The sequence below is a fragment of the Gobio gobio genome, assembly GCF_949357685.1.
Source record: "Gobio gobio genome assembly, chromosome: 5".
Lineage (NCBI taxonomy): Eukaryota > Metazoa > Chordata > Actinopteri > Cypriniformes > Gobionidae > Gobio > Gobio gobio.
In genome coordinates this window covers 45,950,749-45,972,177 of record NC_137101.1, presented here as the reverse complement: position 1 = coordinate 45,972,177, position 21,429 = coordinate 45,950,749, and the positions used below count along the sequence as shown (strand labels likewise).

At 43.1% G+C, this 21,429-nt stretch overlaps 1 protein-coding gene across 1 annotated transcript in view; it reads right to left on the bottom strand.

The window, feature by feature from the left end:
- Positions 1 to 15,084: 15,084 nt before the first annotated feature.
- The window catches only part of LOC307126549 (NACHT, LRR and PYD domains-containing protein 3-like), a gene marked incomplete at both ends in the record, with an annotated part of 82,444 nt that continues 76,099 nt past the window's right edge, over positions 15,085 to 21,429 (bottom strand). Inside the window, one exon of the mRNA XM_079817133.1 lies at positions 15,085 to 15,638. Coding sequence (XP_079673259.1) covers positions 15,085 to 15,638 — 554 coding nt within the window. The remainder of the gene's footprint in view (positions 15,639 to 21,429) is intronic.

Sequence of the window (21,429 nt, the reverse complement as noted above, 5' to 3'; positions counted from 1 at the left end):
ACCATTAACTGTTATTATTTTGGTCTATATTTTATAGGCTCAGTGTTTTGTGTGTTTATTTAAACTCTTGTATGGAAGCTTTTGTTTGCTGCTGATATACAAGAGTATTATTCTGATTCATTTGGGTTGTTTATTGATCTGTTTTGCTTTGTCTACCCCGACCAAAGTTCGTTAAGCCAGAGGGCATTTTTTTTTGCCCCATTGTGCTGGCTGGGCTATGATAGTTTGTTTGTTTAATTTGTATTTTGATTTGTGATTTAATTGCTATCCATATTTTTAACTCTAGTACCATCTCGGGTTTAACAGTGTTTTGCAATTGTTGTGTGTAGTCTTGGTTGATTTTCACGTGTTTGTCTAGGTGCTGGAGACCGCCAGTGGGAGCAGTTCCCCTTGTGGTGGTGGGTCCCTTGGTGTGTGCAGTGGCGGTGCGTTCACCAAATGTGATCATTTCCCTTGTGGTGCGTGTGTGAAATTTATCACGTGTGAGTGGGGTGTTGTGTTATGGATGTCCATTGCTCGGGCCACTAGTCTCCCACTGGTAAGTTTCAGCCCTAGCTTCACCTCGTGTGTGTGTGTATTGTGATTAGAGTATATTGTGTGTTTGTTATTTGATTTGGTGTCTTACATTCTAGTCTCTGTGAAATTCGCACTATGTTTGTTGTGAAATCTTGAATGTTTGGAGTGACTCTGGTGTGTATGGCTCCATGGGTTGTAAATTTTTATAAAAAGTAAAAGAAGAGAAATTAAAATATTATTTTTGTACTTGACCACTGTCTCTGGCTGATCCTTGCACGAACCTGAGTGTCTTGTTAGCGAAAAACCATTAAATCTTTGGGTGTAAGTCCCATCGTGGCGTAGTCTGCTATTTGTCTGGGTCTAGCCCAGCTATATATATTCCCCCTGCCACACATGCAGGCTTTAATTGGACTTTCACAACATAGTGAGTGCAAAAGCAACTTATCAGCCATGAGTTGGATGTTTGCATGGGTCTTGCATAAACAGGTATCCCTGTCTTGAATGGAGGGTTTGACGATCCAGAAAGGACGGTTCTCACAGAATTTACTGTATGAGATTTTCACCTGGGGATATTCCTCCTTGAAACTGTGATACAGTCTGAAAAGAGAGTCATTGAGGTAACGCTTCTGCTTTTTGAATTTCTGTCTAGTTATGGTGTCTTTCTTTCCTGTAGTAGCTCGCGAATTGTTGTCACTTTCCAAGAATTCTTTAATCTTCTCTTTTGTAGTGTTGCTCACCACATTACTATGTTTTTGTCTGGAATACTGAAGACCAGGTGTCATTATGTTCTTTCTCATTGTTTTGTAGGATATTCCAAGTTCTTTGTGCGCCGCATACACTAACCGGTACTTCTTCAAAATGTTTCCAGCAATGACCTTTGATATGATTTGTTTTCCTTTAATTTTCTTTTGATGGTAGGTTTGTCGCAGCTGTGAGACTAATGTGTTATGAAACACAAGAGTCTTCCTGAGATTAACATGTCCTCCCCTTATCTGTTTTCTTGCTTTAGTTCTTGGGGACTGATCAGTGGTATGCCTCTTAGTCAGCCTATCTAACCTTTTCCTATACTTGTCAACCTTTTGAAAGGCATTTTCCAGCTTTTTTTGAGACTTTTGAAGATCATAGTAGACCTTTCTTCTGTTTCTGTTGACTTTTTTGCATCCTCTTTGCTTTGGGGTTTGGACGGAATCGGCCATACCACCTCTTTCATTCCTTGCATTTGGCACTTCCCTATTCTGATTCTCTTGTGTATGGATATCAGGAGATTCGGGAGGACTACTCATTGAAATAAAATTTTTTCTATTTCTCTTTTTTCTCTCTCCTTAGCTCTCTTCCTTTGTTGATTAACTTTCCATCGTTGTTTTTCATATCTGTGTTCTCGCATGCTCAATAGGGAAACAGATTTCAATTTTCCTGTTTCTCTTCTTCTACGATATCTCTCTTTCTCACTCTGCAGATACTGTGCATATTTCTCAGGATCATCTTTTAGGCGTTTTCTGTAAGATTTGGACCTTTGGGCAGTTGCTTTTGGAGCCATGTCACACCTAAACACAACAATTATAATTAATTAATTTAGTATTTTAAAAACAAATGCATTACTTAATTTAAAATATAGTGACTTTTGATAGGTAAATGTATAATAATTTATTTAAGATAACGTATTCAACATAAATTCTTTAAAGAACAGTATGTTTAATGTATCTGCCGTCATCACCACCACAACCTGTCATTACCAGCAGAAGCTGTAATGTGCAGGTAATGACTGTGCTGGTAATGACACTTTTGTCAAAAAAAACTAGCCTTACTAGCAAAGATGATGACTTAGCAAGTGTAGCTAGCTTTTCTACATGTAATGTACACCATTTTAACTATTAAAGTGACAAAAATAATCCAAAAATGTTTAAAAATATAGAAGTACAACACATATGGTAATGACGCATAATAAGTGTACATGCCCAACGCAAAGAATAAAGAGTAGATTTTCTTACTTTTCTGGACATCAAGGCATCAGTCTTGCAGCTTGAAATCCATGTGCTCCACTGTGAAATTAGGTTACCATGGCTACCAAATAAACTTTTGATGAAAAAAAGTAGGAAAGTCCCTATATGCAGAGCGTGTTAGTAATGACGACTAAACCATGGGACAGGTAGAAATTAAGCAAAATAAAGTACAAAATGCATATATATGCTTAATCTGTGCATGTAGTTTATTAGTTCAGGTAACATTTCATTCATATGCATATTTTTTTTTAATTAATTTGTGATAAATAATGTTTGAGATATGGCATAACATGAGAACTCTTGTGGCGGACAACACCAAAACACAGATAATGTACCACAAAACACCAATAAAATGTGTTAAAATCATTAGTAAGAGCAGCCATAAAAAAAGTCTAGGCTTGTTTTAATTTATACTAATTAGTGGTGCCAAAATGTATTAGATTTAATTCGTTTTTTTATAGAATTACACCCTGTGGACAGAAATAGGCCCAAATTCTGGGAAATACCCTCACATTGACCTTTAAAAAATATAAATTAAAGCAATCACATAATGCAGTCACTTCATTTTTGTGTGTCTGAATTAAGTACTTTTTATTACTTATTTTTCTATGTAGACTCACATCTACAGTCACAGTAGTTGTGTTCATTGTCCCATCATCCAGACAGTTCAGTCATTAGCCTTTCCCTGAGATTGATCCACTCCAGTGTCTCTCCGGTTCATCCACTGTCCCAGAGTCATCCATTAGTTCTGCTGTTTCTTCAACACTAGCCTTTCCCTGAGATTGATCCACTCCAGTGTCTCTCCGGTTCATCCACTGTCCCAGAGTCATCCATTAGTTATGCTGTTTCTTCAACACTAGCCTTTCCCTGAGATTGATCCACTCCAGTGTCTCTCCGGTTCATCCACTGTCCCAGAGTCATCCATTAGTTATGCTGTTTCTTCAACACTAGCCTTTCCCTGAGATTGATCCACTCCAGTGTCTCTCCGGTTCATCCACTGTCCCAGAGTCATCCATTAGTTCTGCTGTTTCTTCAACACTAGCCTTTACCTGAGATTGATCCACTCCAGTGTCTCTCCGGTTCACCCACTGTCCCAGAGTCATCCATTAGTTCTGCTGTTTCTTCAATCTGCCATAGATCAGCATTAAAGGGATAGTTCACCAACAGATGAACATCCTCTCATCATTTACTCTCACCCTCATGACACACACACTGTTAAAAATAGTGTACAATAACAGTAAAAACTGTCCAATAGTAACAGTAACAGATTATAACTAGAGTAAAGTTTGTAAAAAAAACTTTGAAGTTGGCTTGAGAAAGCTAGACAAGAAAGTTTGAAAAAAGTTTGAAGCTTAAAGTTTGAAGGTTTGAAGTTTAAAGTTTAATGTAGTTTAAAGTTGGACAGTTTTGATAGGTAGATACTTTTATTTTAAATTTAATTGCTTTATCTACAATAACCATGTTTTTTTGTTTGTTTTATTTGTAGTAAAACCATGGTTCATTTTTGTAAGGGTAGTACATTGCTGCTTTTAGTATCTATGCAAGTAACCCTTCATACTTACGATAGCATCAGTCATTATTCATTTCTTTATAATATTAGTATTCTGTCTGCATGGATGTTGTCTTTATTAACAAGGCTTCATTAGTAAAAACATTACACTGGCACTACAACATGATAATGTAGTATTGTGGGACAGCAGACACATCACAGCTTGAAGAGATAGCTAGAATTGTTTGAGCTGTGAATAATGCTATATTGTCTTTTTTTAGAGCCGTTAATCGATAAAAAAACCCCCGAAGTAATCACATCATTCATCAACCAAATTGGTTCAAAAAGTTGATGTACACCTCAGAGAAGTAAAATCGTCCCGTGGCTCTGTTTGGAACTATTTTCGTAGATTTCGTGGAGCAAAAACAGAGAATCTCGTGTCTAAAATGTAAGTCACTTAGTATTAAATAATTGTTTATTAAACTTGTATAAAATCAAAATCACATTTGTAATTATGCTGTTTTTTGGAGGAAAAACCAGCTTGATTTTTGACGTCATACCTGCACCGTAAACAAAGTTTGAAGTTAGTCTGTGAAAGATAGACTTGAAAGTTTGAAGTAGTTTTTACAGCTTTAATTTGTAAGTTTTTGTTTAAATTTTAAGGTTTTTAAGGTTTACAGGTTTGACATTTGAAATAGTTTTAAGTTTTAGTTTAGTAATTATAGATAGATAGATAGATAGATAGATAGATAGATAGATAGATAGATAGATAGATAGATAGATAGATAGATAGATAGATAGATAGATAGATAGATAGATAGATAGATAGATAGATAGATAGATAGATAGATAGATAGATAACTGTTGTGATTAGTGGTTGTTCCTATTATTGTCCCCTAGATGGCAGTAACATACCAAACAGATAAGACAGTAATAGAAGGAGCTAGGTGAGTGAGGTTCAGTGTGTAAGAAATAAAGAGGCTACATGCCAGTTTATAAACCTATTTTTGAGAGCGTTTATTCAATGAACACCACAATTACAAAATTAATTGATTGACATACAGATTCAGACAGTAGTAAACAAAAATTGACTGGGAAAAGTCAATAATGTAGTACACAAAAGAAAATGAACATTTGTATTAATACAATCCACTTATCTTTTTAAAGAAATGTGTTACATGTAAGCTTAAAATTCAGTTGGTTATTAATTTTTACACTCTATTATGTCTTTCTCTAACACATACGTACATCTTCTTGCACATCTCCCAATTGCTCTTCCATGACAAGAATTTTCAGCTTACATGTGTAACACATTTCCACAAAAGTCTATGTACTGTGCGTGCGTGTGTGTGTTGCAGAATATTTATGTCATAAATATTCATAGAATATAACATGTCTGACAGATTTTGATCAGTGAAGAATGGATAATGCTGCATGTGATGGCGATGAAATTTGACGATGAAAGAATGTTTAGAAGTTGTGAATCAACTCATCAGTTTTACTCAACAAGCCATGCATGTGCATTGATTGTGCAAATTGTAGACAATTGTAATAACTCTTTTGTGCCAAAACAAAGGCAATTTTCTTCAATCAATTAGAAATTCTAATCTGATGTGAACAAGAAACGTCTCGGTTACGTATGTAACCCTCGTTCCCTGAGGAGGGAACGGAGACGTACGTTAGTGACTAACGAATGGGGGTTTCGCCTAGAAGCTAATTACCTTCGAGGTGTTTAACAGCGCCCAATGGCGTGCCAATGCCATGGGCATGCGGAATTTGCATGCGTAACTCCGCCCCACCTCGTGGGTATATAAGGAAGTACGCTAGCAACATCGCATTATGTATCTGCTGCGGAGCCAAGATCTGAACTCCGCGTTCCAGCAGCACAGCTGATGTGGCAGAGGAACGTACGTCTCCGTTCCCTCCTCAGGGATTGAGGGTTACATACGTAACCGAGACGTTCCCTTTCGTTCAGTCACTACGACGTACGTTAGTGACTAACGAATGGGGGTTCCAGTATAACCGCGCCACTCAGCTGTCATCCAGTGCCCTGCGTAAGTGTGAGATCCCGCCACTTAAGGCCGTAGGACTCCCACTTATCACAGGATTACCAAGGTACACTGGGAAGCATATCCCAGTGAGGGAATGCCAAGATGCCTACCCGTGGGGAGGACTTAGAGAGTACACATATGACCCGCTGCGGGCTGCATATGGGAAACTCTAGGGTACCAGCCGAAGGTGGATTTTTAACCCTAGGGGTGGCAAGGGCTTGCCAAGGGAAAGACACCTGCTCACTGAGGAGGCTTACGGTGGAAATACACATGTGGGGGTCGCCGGAGGGGAACCATGCACACGGGGCACCTGGCCGGACATGAGGGTCTGGGCTCGAAAGGGCAGACTGAACTGATGTCGGCGTCGACAGTGCTGGAGGAGCTCAGGGCTCTCGGGGAGCTCACCTGAGGAGAATATTGCACGTATCCAGTCCGTGGAGTGGAGTGGCGAGCAAGCGAAGACACCAGAGCCTGGTCCATTACCGGCCCCTCAGGGGTGCGAGTACATAGTCGGACACTGGCTCCACTCGGAGATTATAGAATCTGGCGAATGTGTTAGGTGTCGCCCAGCCTGCAGCTCTGCAGATGTCTGTTAGCGAGGCACCATGCGCTAGAGCCCAAGAGGAGGCCACACTCCGGGTGGAGTGTGCCCTCACACCAAGGGGACATGGTCGACATTGCTGCTGGTAAGCCAAAACAATGGTGTCCACTATCCAGTGAGACAACCTCTGCTTTGAGAGAGCTCTTCCCTTCCGCTCTCCACCATAACAGACAAAGAGCTGGTCTGAGGTCCTGAAACACTGCGTCATGTCTACGTAAGCGCGGAGAGCGCATACTGGACAGAGCAATGCCAAGGCTGGGTCTGCCTCCTCCAAAGGCAGCGCTTGCAGGTTCACTACCTGATCTCTGAAGGGAGTGGTAGGAACCTTGGGCACATATCCAGGCCGGGGTCTCAGGATCACGTGAGAGTTAGCCGGCCCGAATTCTAGGCACGCTTCGTCAACCGAAAATGCCTGCAGGTCCCCGACCCTCTTAAGGGAGGCCAATGCGGTCAGCAGAGCCGTCTTCATCGACAGGAACATAATATCGACCGACCGCAAAGGCTCAAAGGGAGGCCTCTGCAGAGCTTGTAAGACTAATGAGAGATCCCAAGAGGGTACGAGAGGAGAGCGAGGAGGATTCAGTCTCCTCGCCCCCCTCAGGAACCTGATGATCAGGTCATGCTGACTTACCTTCTTGTCTCCCAAGAGGTCGTGATGGGCAGATATTGCGGCCACATACACTTTCAGGGTGGAGGGAGACAGCCTTCACTCCAGCCCCTCTTGGAGAAACGAAAGCACGGACCCGATCGGGCATTTCCAGGGGTCTTCTTGGCGGGAAGAGCACCAGGTGACGAAGAGGTTCCACTTCAACGCATAGAGGTGTTGTGTAGACTCTGCCCTAGTGGAAGTGATGGTGGCGACCACCGTAGGTGAGAGGCCACTCAAACCTGCTGCGTCCGTCCAGAAGCCACACATGGAGCTTCCAGAGCGCTGGACGCGGGTGCCATAGAGTGCCCCGTCTCTGAGAGAGGAGGTCCGGTCTCAGAGGGATAGGCCAGGGAGGGGCTGTCGCAAGGAGTAGCAGTTCTGAGAACCAGGTCTGGCCGTGCCAATTCGGGGCGACCAACATGACCTGCTCCTTGTCCTCCCTGATCTTGCACAGTACTCGTGCGAGAAGGCTCACTGGGGGAAACGCATATAAGCGTAGGCCCTGGGGCCAGCTGTGCGCCAGTGCATCCGTGCCGAGAGTGCCCTCGGTCAGGGAATAGTACAGGCTGCAGTGGGAAGAGTCGTGGGAGGCAAACAGATCTACCTGTGCGTCGCCGAACTGTTCCCAAATCAGCTGGACTGTCTGGGGATGGAGTCTCCATTCTCCAGGAAGTGGCTGAATCCGTGAGAGCTCGTCGGCTGCACGGTTCAGTTCTCCCGGGATGTGGATAGCACGAAGGGACCTCAGGTGCTTCTGACTCCATAGAACAAGATGGCGGGCGAGTTGAGACATACGGCGGGAGCGTAGACCGCCCTGGTGGTTGATGTACGCTACAGTGGCCGTGTTGTCTGTCCGGACAAGTACGTGTTGACCCCTCAGCAACGCTCGGAAGCGGTGCAGGGCGAACCGTACTGCCAGCAACTCGAGGCAATTGACATGCAGAAGGCGCTAGGGTCCTGTCCAGGAGCCCGCGGCTGCTTGTCCATTGCACATGGCACCCCAGCCCGTGGTGGAGGCATCTGTTGATACAACAATATGCCTGGAAACTCGTTCTAAGGACACACCTGTCCGTAGAAAGCTGAGGTTCGACCACGGGGTGAGTGTCTGTAAGTAGGCCCGGGTTACTTGGACCCGGAGCGTGCCAGACTGCCATGCCCATCTCGGGACTCGATTGCGTAGCCAGTGCTGAAGCGGTCTCATATGTAGCAATCCGAGCGGCGTCACCGCGGCTGCAGATGCCATATGCCCCAGGAGCCTCTGAAAGTGTTTCAGTGGAACCGCACTCTTGCTCTCGATTTGATGGAGGCAAGTCAGCAGAGACTGCGCACGCCTAAGCCGAGTCGATCTCCATACCAAGAAAAGAGATCCTCTGCACGGGGCAAAGTTTGCTCTTCTCCCAGTTGACCCGAAGGCCCAGACGGCTAAGTGGTGGAGAACCAGATCTCTGTGTTCGCAAAACTGCTCTCAAGAGTGACTCATTATGAGCCAGTCGTCGAGGTAGTTCAGGATGCGAACCCCGTGCTGCCGGAGGGGCGCAAGGGCTGCCTTGGCAATCTTCGTAAAGACGCGAGGGGACAGAGATAGCCCGAATGGGAGGACCGCGTACTGGTATGCCCGCCCCTCGAAAGCAAATCGTAGGAACGGTCTGTGTCGAGGTAGGATGGAGACATGAAAGTAGGCGTCCCGTAGCCGCGCCTGATTGTCTTCGCAACCCAGCGGGACAGCCCTGGAATCTGGAGCCAGGCTCCCAGGAACTGCACCAGCGGGGTCATTCGGACTACAGACGTACCCGGTGTGGGGCAGCGATGCAGCGTTACCGACCCGGACAAGGGAGGCTGTTGGGCGTCCCGGTGCAGAGATTGCATACCAAGCAGAGATTGTGCCCATCAGAGGAATTCAACGACCGGCCACACCCAGAAGTACACGGGCGAGACATCCTGAAAAGGACGTGCCACATGCAAGCTCTTTTGTGAGAGGAAGCTTCGCAGAGAACGCAGAAGCGCCCAGGGACCACACACCAGCTTTCAGACAGACCACTGCGCAGATCAGCAGGCAGGCAGTATGCGATCACTGGAACGCGCCGTAGATACCAACGCCTCTGGAAAGCTGTTCGTCTCGAAGGCTGACAAAGACTCAGTTAGCAGGATTGAAGGAGTGAAGAGGTACTCTTGGCTCCAAAGCAGAAACATAATGCGATGTTGCTAGCGTATTTCGTTATATACCCACGAGGTGGGGCGGAGTTACGCATGCAAATTCCACATGCCCATGGGATTGGCACGCTGTTAAACACCTCGAAGGTAATTGGCTTCTAGGCGAAACCCCCATTCGTTAGTCACTAACGTACGTCGTAGTGACTGAACGAAAGGGAAATGGAAGCTTCAGCTTAAGTTCTGCCAGGAAGACTTAATCACTTCGTCAATTATTAACTTCATCTCTATCCAATCACGTCTTCATATTTTCTGTATAAAGGTCGTACTTACACATGTTTGAGTTCGCAGATGCCGATGCGACAACAACCTCCACCCTCCCCACCACCACCAGGATGGTTCCGTCCATACCTCAAAAGGGGGATCGGCTGCGCCCCTGCCTTCATCTTCAGGCAGGGATATGCTGATCCGCTACCCTCGGATTACTAACTATGGACGGGGCCTATGCCAAAACTTTATTATGCTTGCTGGGCTGTTAATAAATGTATGCTTCATTCATCATCCTATCTCTGAGTCTTTCTGGTAGAACTAGTTGTTCAGAGATCTGAAATTAAGAGAAAAAAAAGTATTAAAAAATTTAGCCACAGCGATTGAGGAAAAACTGTAATAAGAAATGGTTTCTTGAGCCGCAAATTGTCCTATTATGGATTACATTTGAAAATAAATTAAAATAGAAAACTGTTACTTTAACCCTCAAGGGACCTTCATATTACAGCCCTTAATTGGACCTTCGTGGACACATTTGGGCACGGTGGTCTGAGGTGTGATCCAAAATATTTGTTTAAATAAATGTTATATCAATGTCTTCAATAATATAAAAACTATCAATTTATGCAGTTTTTTTTTATTTTTGTTGTATTTTTGAATTTATTTACCACTAAAAGTACCATATTTTATGTAAAATATATCTATTTTATATATTTAATTTATGTATATTTAAAATTTATTTAACTTCAGTAAAAAAAATAATTCCAGTATGTTCAGACAGCCAAAACCTAAAAATGTGATGACTTTGGTGACCTATGTTGGTATAAAATTTAAATAAAGATAAAATATCAATAGCCACTAGATAGCAATAGTACCCAATGGCTGCATAGCTGCATAAAGGCTGAAATCTATAAACCAATGTTTTTATGAATTTAACCTCTTAAGTTGTACATTTTATCACAAGTTAAAATTGTAAATAAAATAAAAAAAGCATCTGTGTTGTTTTAGACTATACAAAAATGTCAAAACATGCTAAGACAAATCTGACCATGCAATAAGGAAAAGACGAAATAGGAGATCATGTAACATTTTTATTTTTAACAAAATCATTAAATTTAACTAACTCAAAAAGGTTAATGGTACCAAACAGGTAAGAATAACAATAAACATAATAATAATAAAAAAAGAAGAAGTAAGTATTAACTTTATAGAAAGTATAAACAATGTAAACCTGACAAAAACACTATTTATATTTATTATGCTTACATGCACTTGTGGCAGCAGGTAATTGTGATTGAATGTTATTTGCATTTTTTCTTTGCATTTTTTTTGTAAGCAACAACAAATCTTGCAGCAGTGCTTTGATCTGACTTTGAAGTGTGTGTGTGTGTGTGTGTGTGTGTGTGTGTGTGTGTGTGTGTGTGTGTGTGTGTGTGTGTGTGTGTGTGTGTGTGTGTGTGTGTGTGTGTGTGTGTGTGTGTGTGTGTGTGTGTGTGTGTGTGTGTGTGTACGCTTGCAGTGGCTGATTGGCACATTCAAAATAAATGCTCTCTGTCATTGGCTCATTCAATTCTTTGTTTTTGTATGTGTGAGTGACACAATGAATAAAAAAAAGCTTTGTTATAGGCTCATTGAATGTTTGTGTGTGTGTGTGTGTGTGTGTGTGTGTGTGTGTGTGTGTGTGTGTGTGTGTGTGTGTGTGTGTGTGTGTGTGTGTGTGTGTGTGTGTGTGTGTGAGAGAGAGATAGAGAATCACAAGAGTCCGGAAATCAGTCCACAGAGGGGCTTAATTTATCCCTATATTCTTCAACCTCATTGAGGTTTCAGACCACCAGCTCCAGAAAAACCTATTATATTTATTTTCACTTTATTTAAGTTAATGGGTTTGGCAAAAGTGCTTCAATTACATATAGGCATAACACCGTAACTTTTTATTTTGTGTGTATTTTTTTTTTTTTTTTTACATAACATTGGTTATTGCTAATGACATACAGAGTAATTAATCTACTCTGTTAGCCCGGACAAGTTGAATCTACTTAAAAAATTGGAGCAAACTGGTTGCTCTAAAAATTTAGTAATGTGAACTAAAACGAGTACATTTAACTTAAAATGTTTTAGTTTAAAAAATTCAGAACCTAGATAAAACTCCCCCTGCTGCTACTCTGATTTGCATTTGTGTAGCTCACAGCATGTTCATTTACATGTTAAAGCCTCCCCTAGAATTAAGGGGAGGGGGGGGTCATGGGGGGACAACTGCCAAGCAAGGCCCACGTCAATTTCCGGCAGTTTTCGGTGTTGCCTGCAAATTGCCGTGCACAATGGTAAACCTGAAGTTTCACGGCTATCCACAGTGCCACATACTGACGAAAATCCCACTTTTCATGCAGTGACTGCCAGTGTGGATGCACAACGGGCGCGCGGCTTTTTGACATTTCACGGAGGAAAACTTCCACAATCTTCGTGAGTTTAATGCAGGATTTGCACAATGGCTTGTCCAGAAAGCTGGATTTACAAACAGAAGCTGTTTACGGGCCACAACCTGTAAGTCTGATTTATTTTTCATCAATGTGTTTTCCTGTAATACGTTAATTGTACGTTGTAGCAAGGAAGTAAACAGATGACAACGCTGTTCTGCAAACCAGTCTGTTAAATGCTCATTCATACTTAACGTTATCCGACGAACACCCCTAACGTTACAAACACCTAACGTTAAAATCTCAACAGCGAACTTGGCATTAGTGTAAATTATTCTTTGATTAGAGCTTTTATGTAATGTTTATCTACAGGCATGCTAAACATAGTTCTGTGTGTTATTTGGCTACTAGTAAAGCCAATGTTTAGTGTTCGTTTTGGGTTAATAGTTCTTGCGACAGATATTTGGCTATAATCGTTCTAAAAATACAAAAGTAACAGTGCCATTCAGTAGCGATCACTATAGATCTGCAGTCTTTACTCTTGAGGACTGAACAGGTTCTGCTCGATCATCTTCACTAAAATGTTCTGGGTCTGATTCGGGCTCATATTGGTATGGTAAGGGGCGTGACGTTTCCAACAAACGTGCACTGCGGTTAGCGAATCACAAAAAACTGGGCCAGCTAACCAATCTGAGCCCATTGCGTATTTTTGAGGGACTGGCTTCATACAACCCGGAAACCATCAGACCATTTTACAAGGAGGGACAGAGCAGTGTAGAATAAAGGTCAAATATATGAAAAAAAAAAATGCTATTTTTTAAAAACGAAGCATGAACACATGTAACAGTGCACCCCACAAACACAATCAAGCCTTCAAAAGAATGTGTTTTACCACCCCTTTAAAAATAAAGATTTTGTCAAATAAAAAGTAAAATAAATTACAGTAAAATTACTGTAAAATTATTATACTGTAAAAATAAGTTGCAGTAAGGGTATTTTACTGTAAAATGAAATTGCAGTAAGGGCATCATACTGTAAAATGAAATTGTGGTAAGGGCATTATACTGTAAAACACATTTACAGGTAAGCTACTGTAAAGGGGCAGTTACAGTAACTTACTGGCAATAGTGCTGCTAGTAAGTTACCGCAAAAATACAATAAAATGTCTAACAGTGTAGGTCAAGATACATTTACTAAATAAGTAAAATGACCAAGATATTAAGATATGAAAAATATATTTTTTCTTGTTTTCTGGAAAATAAAATCAATGTTTTTGCTTAAAACAAGCTAAATTATCTGCCAATGTGGAAAGAGAAATAATCTTATTTCTGTTTTAAATCTTGTTCCTTGCTTCTATCCCAAACAAAAATAAGATTATTTTTCTTACCCCATTGGCAGATCATTGAGCTTGTTTTAAGCAAAAACTCACTTCATTTTGATTTTATTTTCCAGAAAACAAAAAAAATATATCATGTCATTTTACTTATCTATTAAAAGCATCTTGATTTAAGAATGTTTAGATATTTGGACTAGAAACAAGACAAAATACTAAGTAAGAAAGGCATTTTTTGCAGCATATAATGGAAACTGCCTAATAATGCATACCTTGACAATCAAAAATAAGTTGCTTAAAAAAGAATTAGTAGCCTACCCGAGAAAAAAAAAATATTTTTACTTTAGAGGCAAATTAATTAATGTAATGACTGGGAAAACAATATATTCTCAATGCATTAAATAATGAATGGCGATAGTAGTGGGAGGCGGCGCAACTGGAAGTCCCTTTTCCCTACTTCCGGTCTCGGCCGCCATATTGTGAAATAGGCCTATGAAAGTCGATGGGATTTTTCTGAGTTTTGATCGTCATTTGTAGGAAAACCGGAAGTCCCTTTTCCCTACTTCCGGTCTTGGCCGCCATATTGTGAAATAGGCCTATGAAAGTCGATGGGATTTTTCTGAGTTTTGATCGTCATTTGTAGGAAAACCGGAATTCCCTTTTCCCTACTTCCGGTCTCGGCCGCCATATTGTGAAATAGGCCTATGAAAGTCGATGGGATTTTTCTGAGTTTTGATCGTCATTTGTAGGAAAACCGGAAGTCCCTTTTCCCTACTTCCGGTCTCGGCCGCCATATTGTGAAATAGGCCTGGGATTTTTCTGAGTTTTGATCGTCATTTGTAGGAAAACCGTAAGTCGGAACAGTCTGAAAAGATACAGCACACCGAGACAGAACAGTCTGAAGGTCTGAGCCGAGTTTGGAGGATGTGGAGTTAAAGCTCTAGGAGGAGTTAGAGTCAGAAAAATAATAATAAGTTTAAATAGGATTTCAGTAAATCTCTCAAAACTGAACTCAACTAAATGATAACAATACAATAACCATACAGTTATTATTATCTTACCTTATTTATTCATGGTTATTAGAAACAACACCAAAGAAGCAAATTACACACAATAGGACAAACACAACAGACCAAAGACAGTTTTTCAGGTACAGTAGATTTCTTTAACATGTAGAAACACTGACAGAGGTCATAATCCAGTGGGATTGGAAGGTCAAAGGTCACTCGTCTCTGAACTGCTGCTCAATGCAGAAGAAGCGAATGAGTGTTTGACATCCTCTATTGAAAAATCACACTTCATCATTTCCTCTCTGTGCTCTGATGAAAGTGAAGTTTATTAATATATTGAATGATTTCTGTTGATTACAGCAGCAGCGGGACGATCACATGACCACTGAGAGCAGCAGCGGGACGATGCCCCTACCCCTATACCTACCCATCACACACACACACACACACACACTCACACATACATTCACAAACACACAGATCGGACTGTCTATATGAGTTTGTCATGAAGAGAAAATAAGAGACTCTATAACATCTCACTGTAACTGATTTATCATGAGCTCAAAGCATTATGGGTAGAATCTCTCATCAGTCTATCCTGATTCATCAACACAGTTTCACTGATCCAGGAGAAACCCTAACCCCAGGATAGAGTATGTGATTGAATGTGGTTTGGACTGTGTGGATGAGGCTCATTGTGTCTCCAGAGACGCTGTAGAAGGACAGAGTTCCTGCTCTGTGATCCACATACACTCCTACTTTATAGATATCATCATACAATCCACTGTGATCTGTTCTACTGATGATGGGCTTCACAGGGATATCAGTCTTTATGTTATTGTGTCTGAATGAGTAACTGGAGGGAGAGCAACTCAAACTCCAGGACTGATCATTACGTCCAAACACACACTCTTCACCCCGTCCCTTCCTGCTGATGCTCTTATATGACACTGATATATACACACTCCCACTCCACTCAATCTCCCAGTAACAGCGTCCACACACACTCTCTCCACACAACACCTGAGGACACTCATCAAATCTGTCTGGATGATCAGGATACATCTGGACTTTGAGAGTGTTAGTAATCTTTCTGTTCTCCTCAGACAGACGGAGGTGTTTATGTGCTGTGTTCAGATCCAGAGTGAACTGATGGTGATCTGATGAGTAAAAATACATAACAATCAGGAATGATGAATCTGATATTTTAATGTTCACTGTAAAGTCTTGAGTTCAGATCAGACACATTTATGATTTTCACAAATTCATATTCCAGCAGAAATCTGAACTTGATTTATGATTCTTATGCTGTCTATAAATCTCATCTGATCTGTAGTTCCCTTTCGAAAGGGAACTCGCGCTGCATCAGTTGACGCTACGGGGAACGCCTCCAGCGTGACAGGTGTCTGAACTACTATCGAATCACGGCAATCCTATTGACCGGCGACAGCCCATGATGTCATCAAGATGCGACCAGGAAGTATATTAGGGCGCCTTGCAAACATGACACCGCTTTATCGTCTTCAGGGACTGTTCTGTCTGAATGCTTTGAGTTAAGGTAATCCAAATTCATTATTGTATACACACAAGCCATCTGTTTTCTGCCTGGGATCAAGAGCATGCACAGTCAGCTCTTATCGAGTTGTTTGTTTGTTTGTATAATGTGAGCGTTTGTCAATCCGAGATCGCTCCACTCTCGTCTGGTTCTCTTCCTGAGGGAAGAGGGTTTGACATCCGAGACTGATGATGCGGTCCCGCTCACGCCGAGGCTGAACGTGGACACACGTCATGGTTTTCTCGGATAGAGCTCGCTGATCGTCACAGGAAGGTGTTCTTCCCTCAGACGATCTGGCAGCTGACGAGACTTATCTGCAAGTGCTCTATAGATGGCGGTGAGAAGGGAGCTTAAAGGGTTAGTTCACCCAAAAATGAAAATTATGTCATTAATTACTTACCCTCATGTTGTTCGACACCCGTAAGACCTCCGTTCATCTTCGAACACAAATGAAGATATTTTAGTTGAAATCCAATCGCTCAGAAAGGGTGTCGAACGACATGAGGGTAAGTAATTAATGACAGAATTTTCATTTTTGGGTGAACTAACCCTTTAATCTTCTCAGCCATCCCGACTGTGTATGCTGAACCGTTGAATGTTATGAAACGCGCTGCAGGTGGGCTGTGGCTGCCATGTTGGTGCGTTAGAGGAGAGATTGCTCGTGTTAGATTAAACGATCGATTTCTCCCGGCCATAAATCATCGGCTCAGTTGGGCTTTCATTCCTTCCTGATCTTCCTATTTAGATCGAGAGGGCACGCTATAACCTATATTCGGCTCATATTCACTGACATCAGCGGTATGTCGTTGATGTCAGGAGGATAAGAGAATATGGGTATGTGTCGTTGCCACCGATTAACGGGATGTTGGCAATCTCGCATCTGGGTGGGCGAGGACACTGAGAGCTCCAACCCGGCCACCTAAACGATGTGTCGCTTTAATGGCAGGGCATAAATGGCAGCAGGTCAGCCCAGTGCTACTTACACCATGGCGGTGTTTCATGCGCACCAGGCAGGTTTGCTGAGGGATCTCGATCAGGGTACGTTTTCCTGATGCGGTGGTTGCGCAACAGGCGGAGTCTGGGCCCGAGGGCCAGCATCGCGGAGGCGCATTCGGCAGCATCTGAGGACCTGCATACCACTGAGATCCGTGTCCCAGGCAGGCGGGAGGCGTCACGGTCCGAGGGCCAGCATTGCCTCTCGTGCTCCCCCTCGGTAGAGGGTGGGGTGACTGGGGTGGTGACTGGTAGCCAACTCGGGGTAGGCGGTTTGTATCCTCTTTCAGTATAAGTTTTTTCGAGAATGCAGGTTCAGACTAACGCTAGAACTACAGTTAGATCTAGAGCCAGCGCTAGTATATGACTGGCATTTCTGCCCGAGTGCCTTTGTCTGGTTAAAAGTTGTCCTCTCGGGCCACGGGTATAGATCTATATTGGCCTAGGCTTTCTAGGGATTACGGAGGCGTCCGCTAAAAGTGCTGGCACGCCGGGCCCTTCACTAAGTGAATGTAGTTTTTTAGTATCCCTAATGTCAGCCTCCTCTCATGTAGAGTCGTCTGGCCAAGGCTCGCCCCTTCTCTGTGTTCTGGGGTCTTCACTAGTAATGCAGGCTGGTGCTGTGCAGAATTGATAGCGACTTAGCCAGTGGTTGTGGGGCGGGGTTTAGGCCGTCTTTCGTACAAATACGAAGAGATTGTATGCGTAGCTCAAGAGCCTCCCCAGAGCTAGTTTCTTAGAAAAGCCGCCAGTTTTTGGCAGGCTCTGGCCCTGTTTAAATGTCCTGGCCAGGTGGCAGTGCTGAGAAAGAAAAGAGACAGTATTCCCTGATTCGCTCGCAACTTTGCACTGGCTACCGTTTAGTCTTAGATTTGATTAAAAGAGTGGGTTCTAAGCCATGCAAACGACAATGTTTGCAGCCAGGCAGCAACAGGAACTACTTTAATGTCGGCTCGTTGGTCTAGGGGTATGATTCTCGCTTAGGGTGCGAGAGGTCCTGGGTTCAAATCCCGGACGAGCCCGTGCTTGACCTTTGGCTTTATTCTCTTCAGCCCCATTAGGGTCACGGGCAACCAGGATATTTCTGGGAAATTGGTCATCAAACCGTGTCGGAGAGAGGCCGGTTAGCTCAGTTGGTTAGAGCGTGGTGCTAATAACGCCAAGATCGTGGATTCGATCCCCATACGGGCCACTGTTATGCCCTCTGGGACCATCAGCTCTGCTCATCTCGCAAGTGATGACCGGTCTCACAGAAATCCCTGCTGGCTAGCACATCAGCACACCTGGCCGAAATAGCTCAGTTGGGAGAGCGTTAGACTGAAGATCCAAATCTTCCTGGTTCGATCCCGGGTTTCGGCAGAGGGGCCTCGTCTGTGTGCTTTTGTTCGAGAGAGTCCAATGACAGCTATTGGGGACCTGCTATCAGTAATCTGGCCTTTAGCTGGCAGCATCTGAGGACGGTCTTACCCTAGCGGGACTGGTGTCGCTTCTGCTACTTGGTCCCCATGGGAGGGAATTTAGCCTACACCCTGGTTTACCTACCGGGCAGTGACCTGGCGTCAGCCGAATCAGACGGTCGTAGGCCCCTCGTGAGGCCTCCCGATTAGATCAGCTTGTAGGCCAATCTGGCCTCCTGAGTGTTTCTATAAAGATAAGAGCTTAGTAGATCCTAGGATTGAGCAGATGAACTCTCCTCGCTAGCAAGGGTTGAAAGCACTATGCTGTGTATCCCTCTCCAGGATGCCCGTCTCTGAGATCCGGTCTGAGGAGGACACTGCCAGTTCGCAGTACCTTGGGCTGGATGCCTCCCCAGGAGGCAAAAGTCCAGAGGCTCTGTTGTCAAACAGACAGGGGTGGCCCAGCCGAAGTGTCTCACGGAAGCAACAACAGGTCAGGCCTCCCTGGTGGCATTCGGTGAAGTTTTCCCGAATAGGGGCTGGCTGGGGCGCCCTAGGGCCCCTTAGCCACATTCCCTTAAAGGAGCCCCTTCTGTTGAATTGGTTGGATCCAGGCCTTTGAGCAGCCTGGGTAGGACTTCTCTAGTGTTCGAAGGATCTAACTCAGGCTTCTGAGGGAATGCTGTCACTGACAGCCTTGTGTGACCAGAGGGGGAGTGGTTCAGGCATTTTACTGGAATTTGCTTGTCCTGACAGTTGTCACTGCCAGTGGGCATGCACTCCCCTCGGCATGGCGGTGTGGGTATATCATTCAACTGATGCAGCGCGAGTTCCCTTTCGAAAGGGAACGTCTCCGGTTACGTATGTAACCTCTGTTCCCTGAGAAAAGGGAACGAGACGCTGAGTCGCTTTGCCATGCCTCGGGGCCTGCCTGCCAAACAGTCCCCTGAAGACAAAAAGCGGTGTCATGTTTGCAAGGCACCCTTATATACTTCCTAGTCGCACCTTGATGACATCATGGGCTGTTGCCGGTCAATAGGATTGCCGTGATTCGATAGTAGTTCAGACACCTGTCACGCTGGAGGCGTTCCCATAGTGTCAACTGAGGCAGCGTCTCGTTCCCTGTTCTCAGGGAACAGAGGTTACATACGTAACCTGAGGGTGTTTTCACACTTGGTCCTTTTCAGGGGGTCTGAGCGCGGTTCGCGTGATTTTGGGCCATATGTGAACACTCCAAACGATCTCAGACCCCTTTAAAGCGAACCGAACCGAGACCATCTCGGGAGGTGGTCTGGGTACGGTTCGATCTTATCATATGGTACGGTTCGCTAAAAACACGCAATCTGAACACAAACCGCTCTGGGCTTACTTGATTTTTTTGTTTGCGAATTCCAGTGTAGTTTGGTCATCAGATGCCTCCGTACAAATTGGCTGTTCATCATGGCTGCTTCTTCTGACAATTCTCTACAAATTATTCGAGTACAATACAATTTCAACCACTTCCGCACTGTGTTAAGAGAGAAGCTGCGCGCCTTGCCAGTTTTAAATGGTGTTACAAGCGCACACCTACAGCGCGTGCACATAAGCCATCAGCTGTCACAGCGTGTGTACTAAACAGCATCTTTAGCGTCCTATTGCATTTATTTTAAAGTGTCAAAAACACACAAGTTTCACATAAACAGGTGGTTTTGGTTTAAGTGAATGTAAACATCTGTATTACTAGCCTTTGCAGTTTAAGGCATAGAGACAGAGCGTATTTAGGCCACGCCCACACCGGGGGGGGAAACAATCCAACGCTCTCCATTGACTTTGCATTGCGTGAGGCTGCCTCATTGTCATTTCGGACTTATAACAAAAAACTGAACAATGTCTAAAAGCTGATATGTGACAAGGTGTACAGCAAACAAGCTAAAAAACACAGAAATAAGTTTTTATAAGCTGTCGACTCAAAAAAAACGAGCGTTTAAGAAGATAAAAGTGGATACAGGCAATAAGAAGTGAAGCTTCAGCAGAAAGAATGGGTAAATTTTGGGATCCTGACACTCAGTATGCCTCAGTATGTCTATGTGTGCAGTAAACATTTTGTCAAATATCCAAATGTCCGTTTTATATATTATATTTACTGTCGCTGATTACGTTATCCTCTAGTCACCATAGTTCGCAGTGTAAAATGACCCGTCGCGCTCTGTCTCAATGGCCTGAATCCACTTTTTTGTCCTTAAACGCTCGTTTTTTGGGTCAACAGCTTATAAAAACGTCTGGGTTTTTGCTTTTGGGTTTTGTTTAGCTTGTTTGCTGTATACTTTGTCACCAGTGTTGGGCACGTTACTTTAAAAAAGTAATTAGTTATAGTTACTAGTTACTTCTTACAAATAGTAACTGAGTTAGTAACTGAGTTACATCATTATAAAAGTAACTAATTACCAGGGAAAGTAATTACTGCGTTACTTTTTTTTTTCCCCAAATGTTCAAATATGTCAAATAACTTGGATGCCCCCAATATTAGATATGTTAAATGAATGAATTGGACACTAAATAGAATAAATTATTATTATAAAACATTGTACATTAATGTACACTATTGTAATGTTGCTGTGGGACAATGTGAGAGACACCTATCAAATTCAATACATTATTGTAAATATTATCAGTAGGCCTACTATAGTGTAAATATTGTGTAAATATTATCAGTACTATACTTTCCTTTGGTGGTGGAGCTCACGTTATCACCTGGGTTTTTAGCCACTAATTTTCTGGCATATGATGATGTGAGGCGCTTCAGAATCACTTGCCACCGGCGTGGAGAGACTCTTTCTTCCTGGGCATAAGTTGCACGTTACATAAATATTCTGACCTTTCACCTCAATGAGGGGAAAGTAGCGCTTATACTTCCAGTTTGCGAAAGCTACCTTTGAAGTCGTTGGACCATCGCTGAATGTGCATATGCGTGTGCGTCATAGGTGTGTGTGTGTGAACCATAGACCGTGAAAAAAATAGGTGTAAACT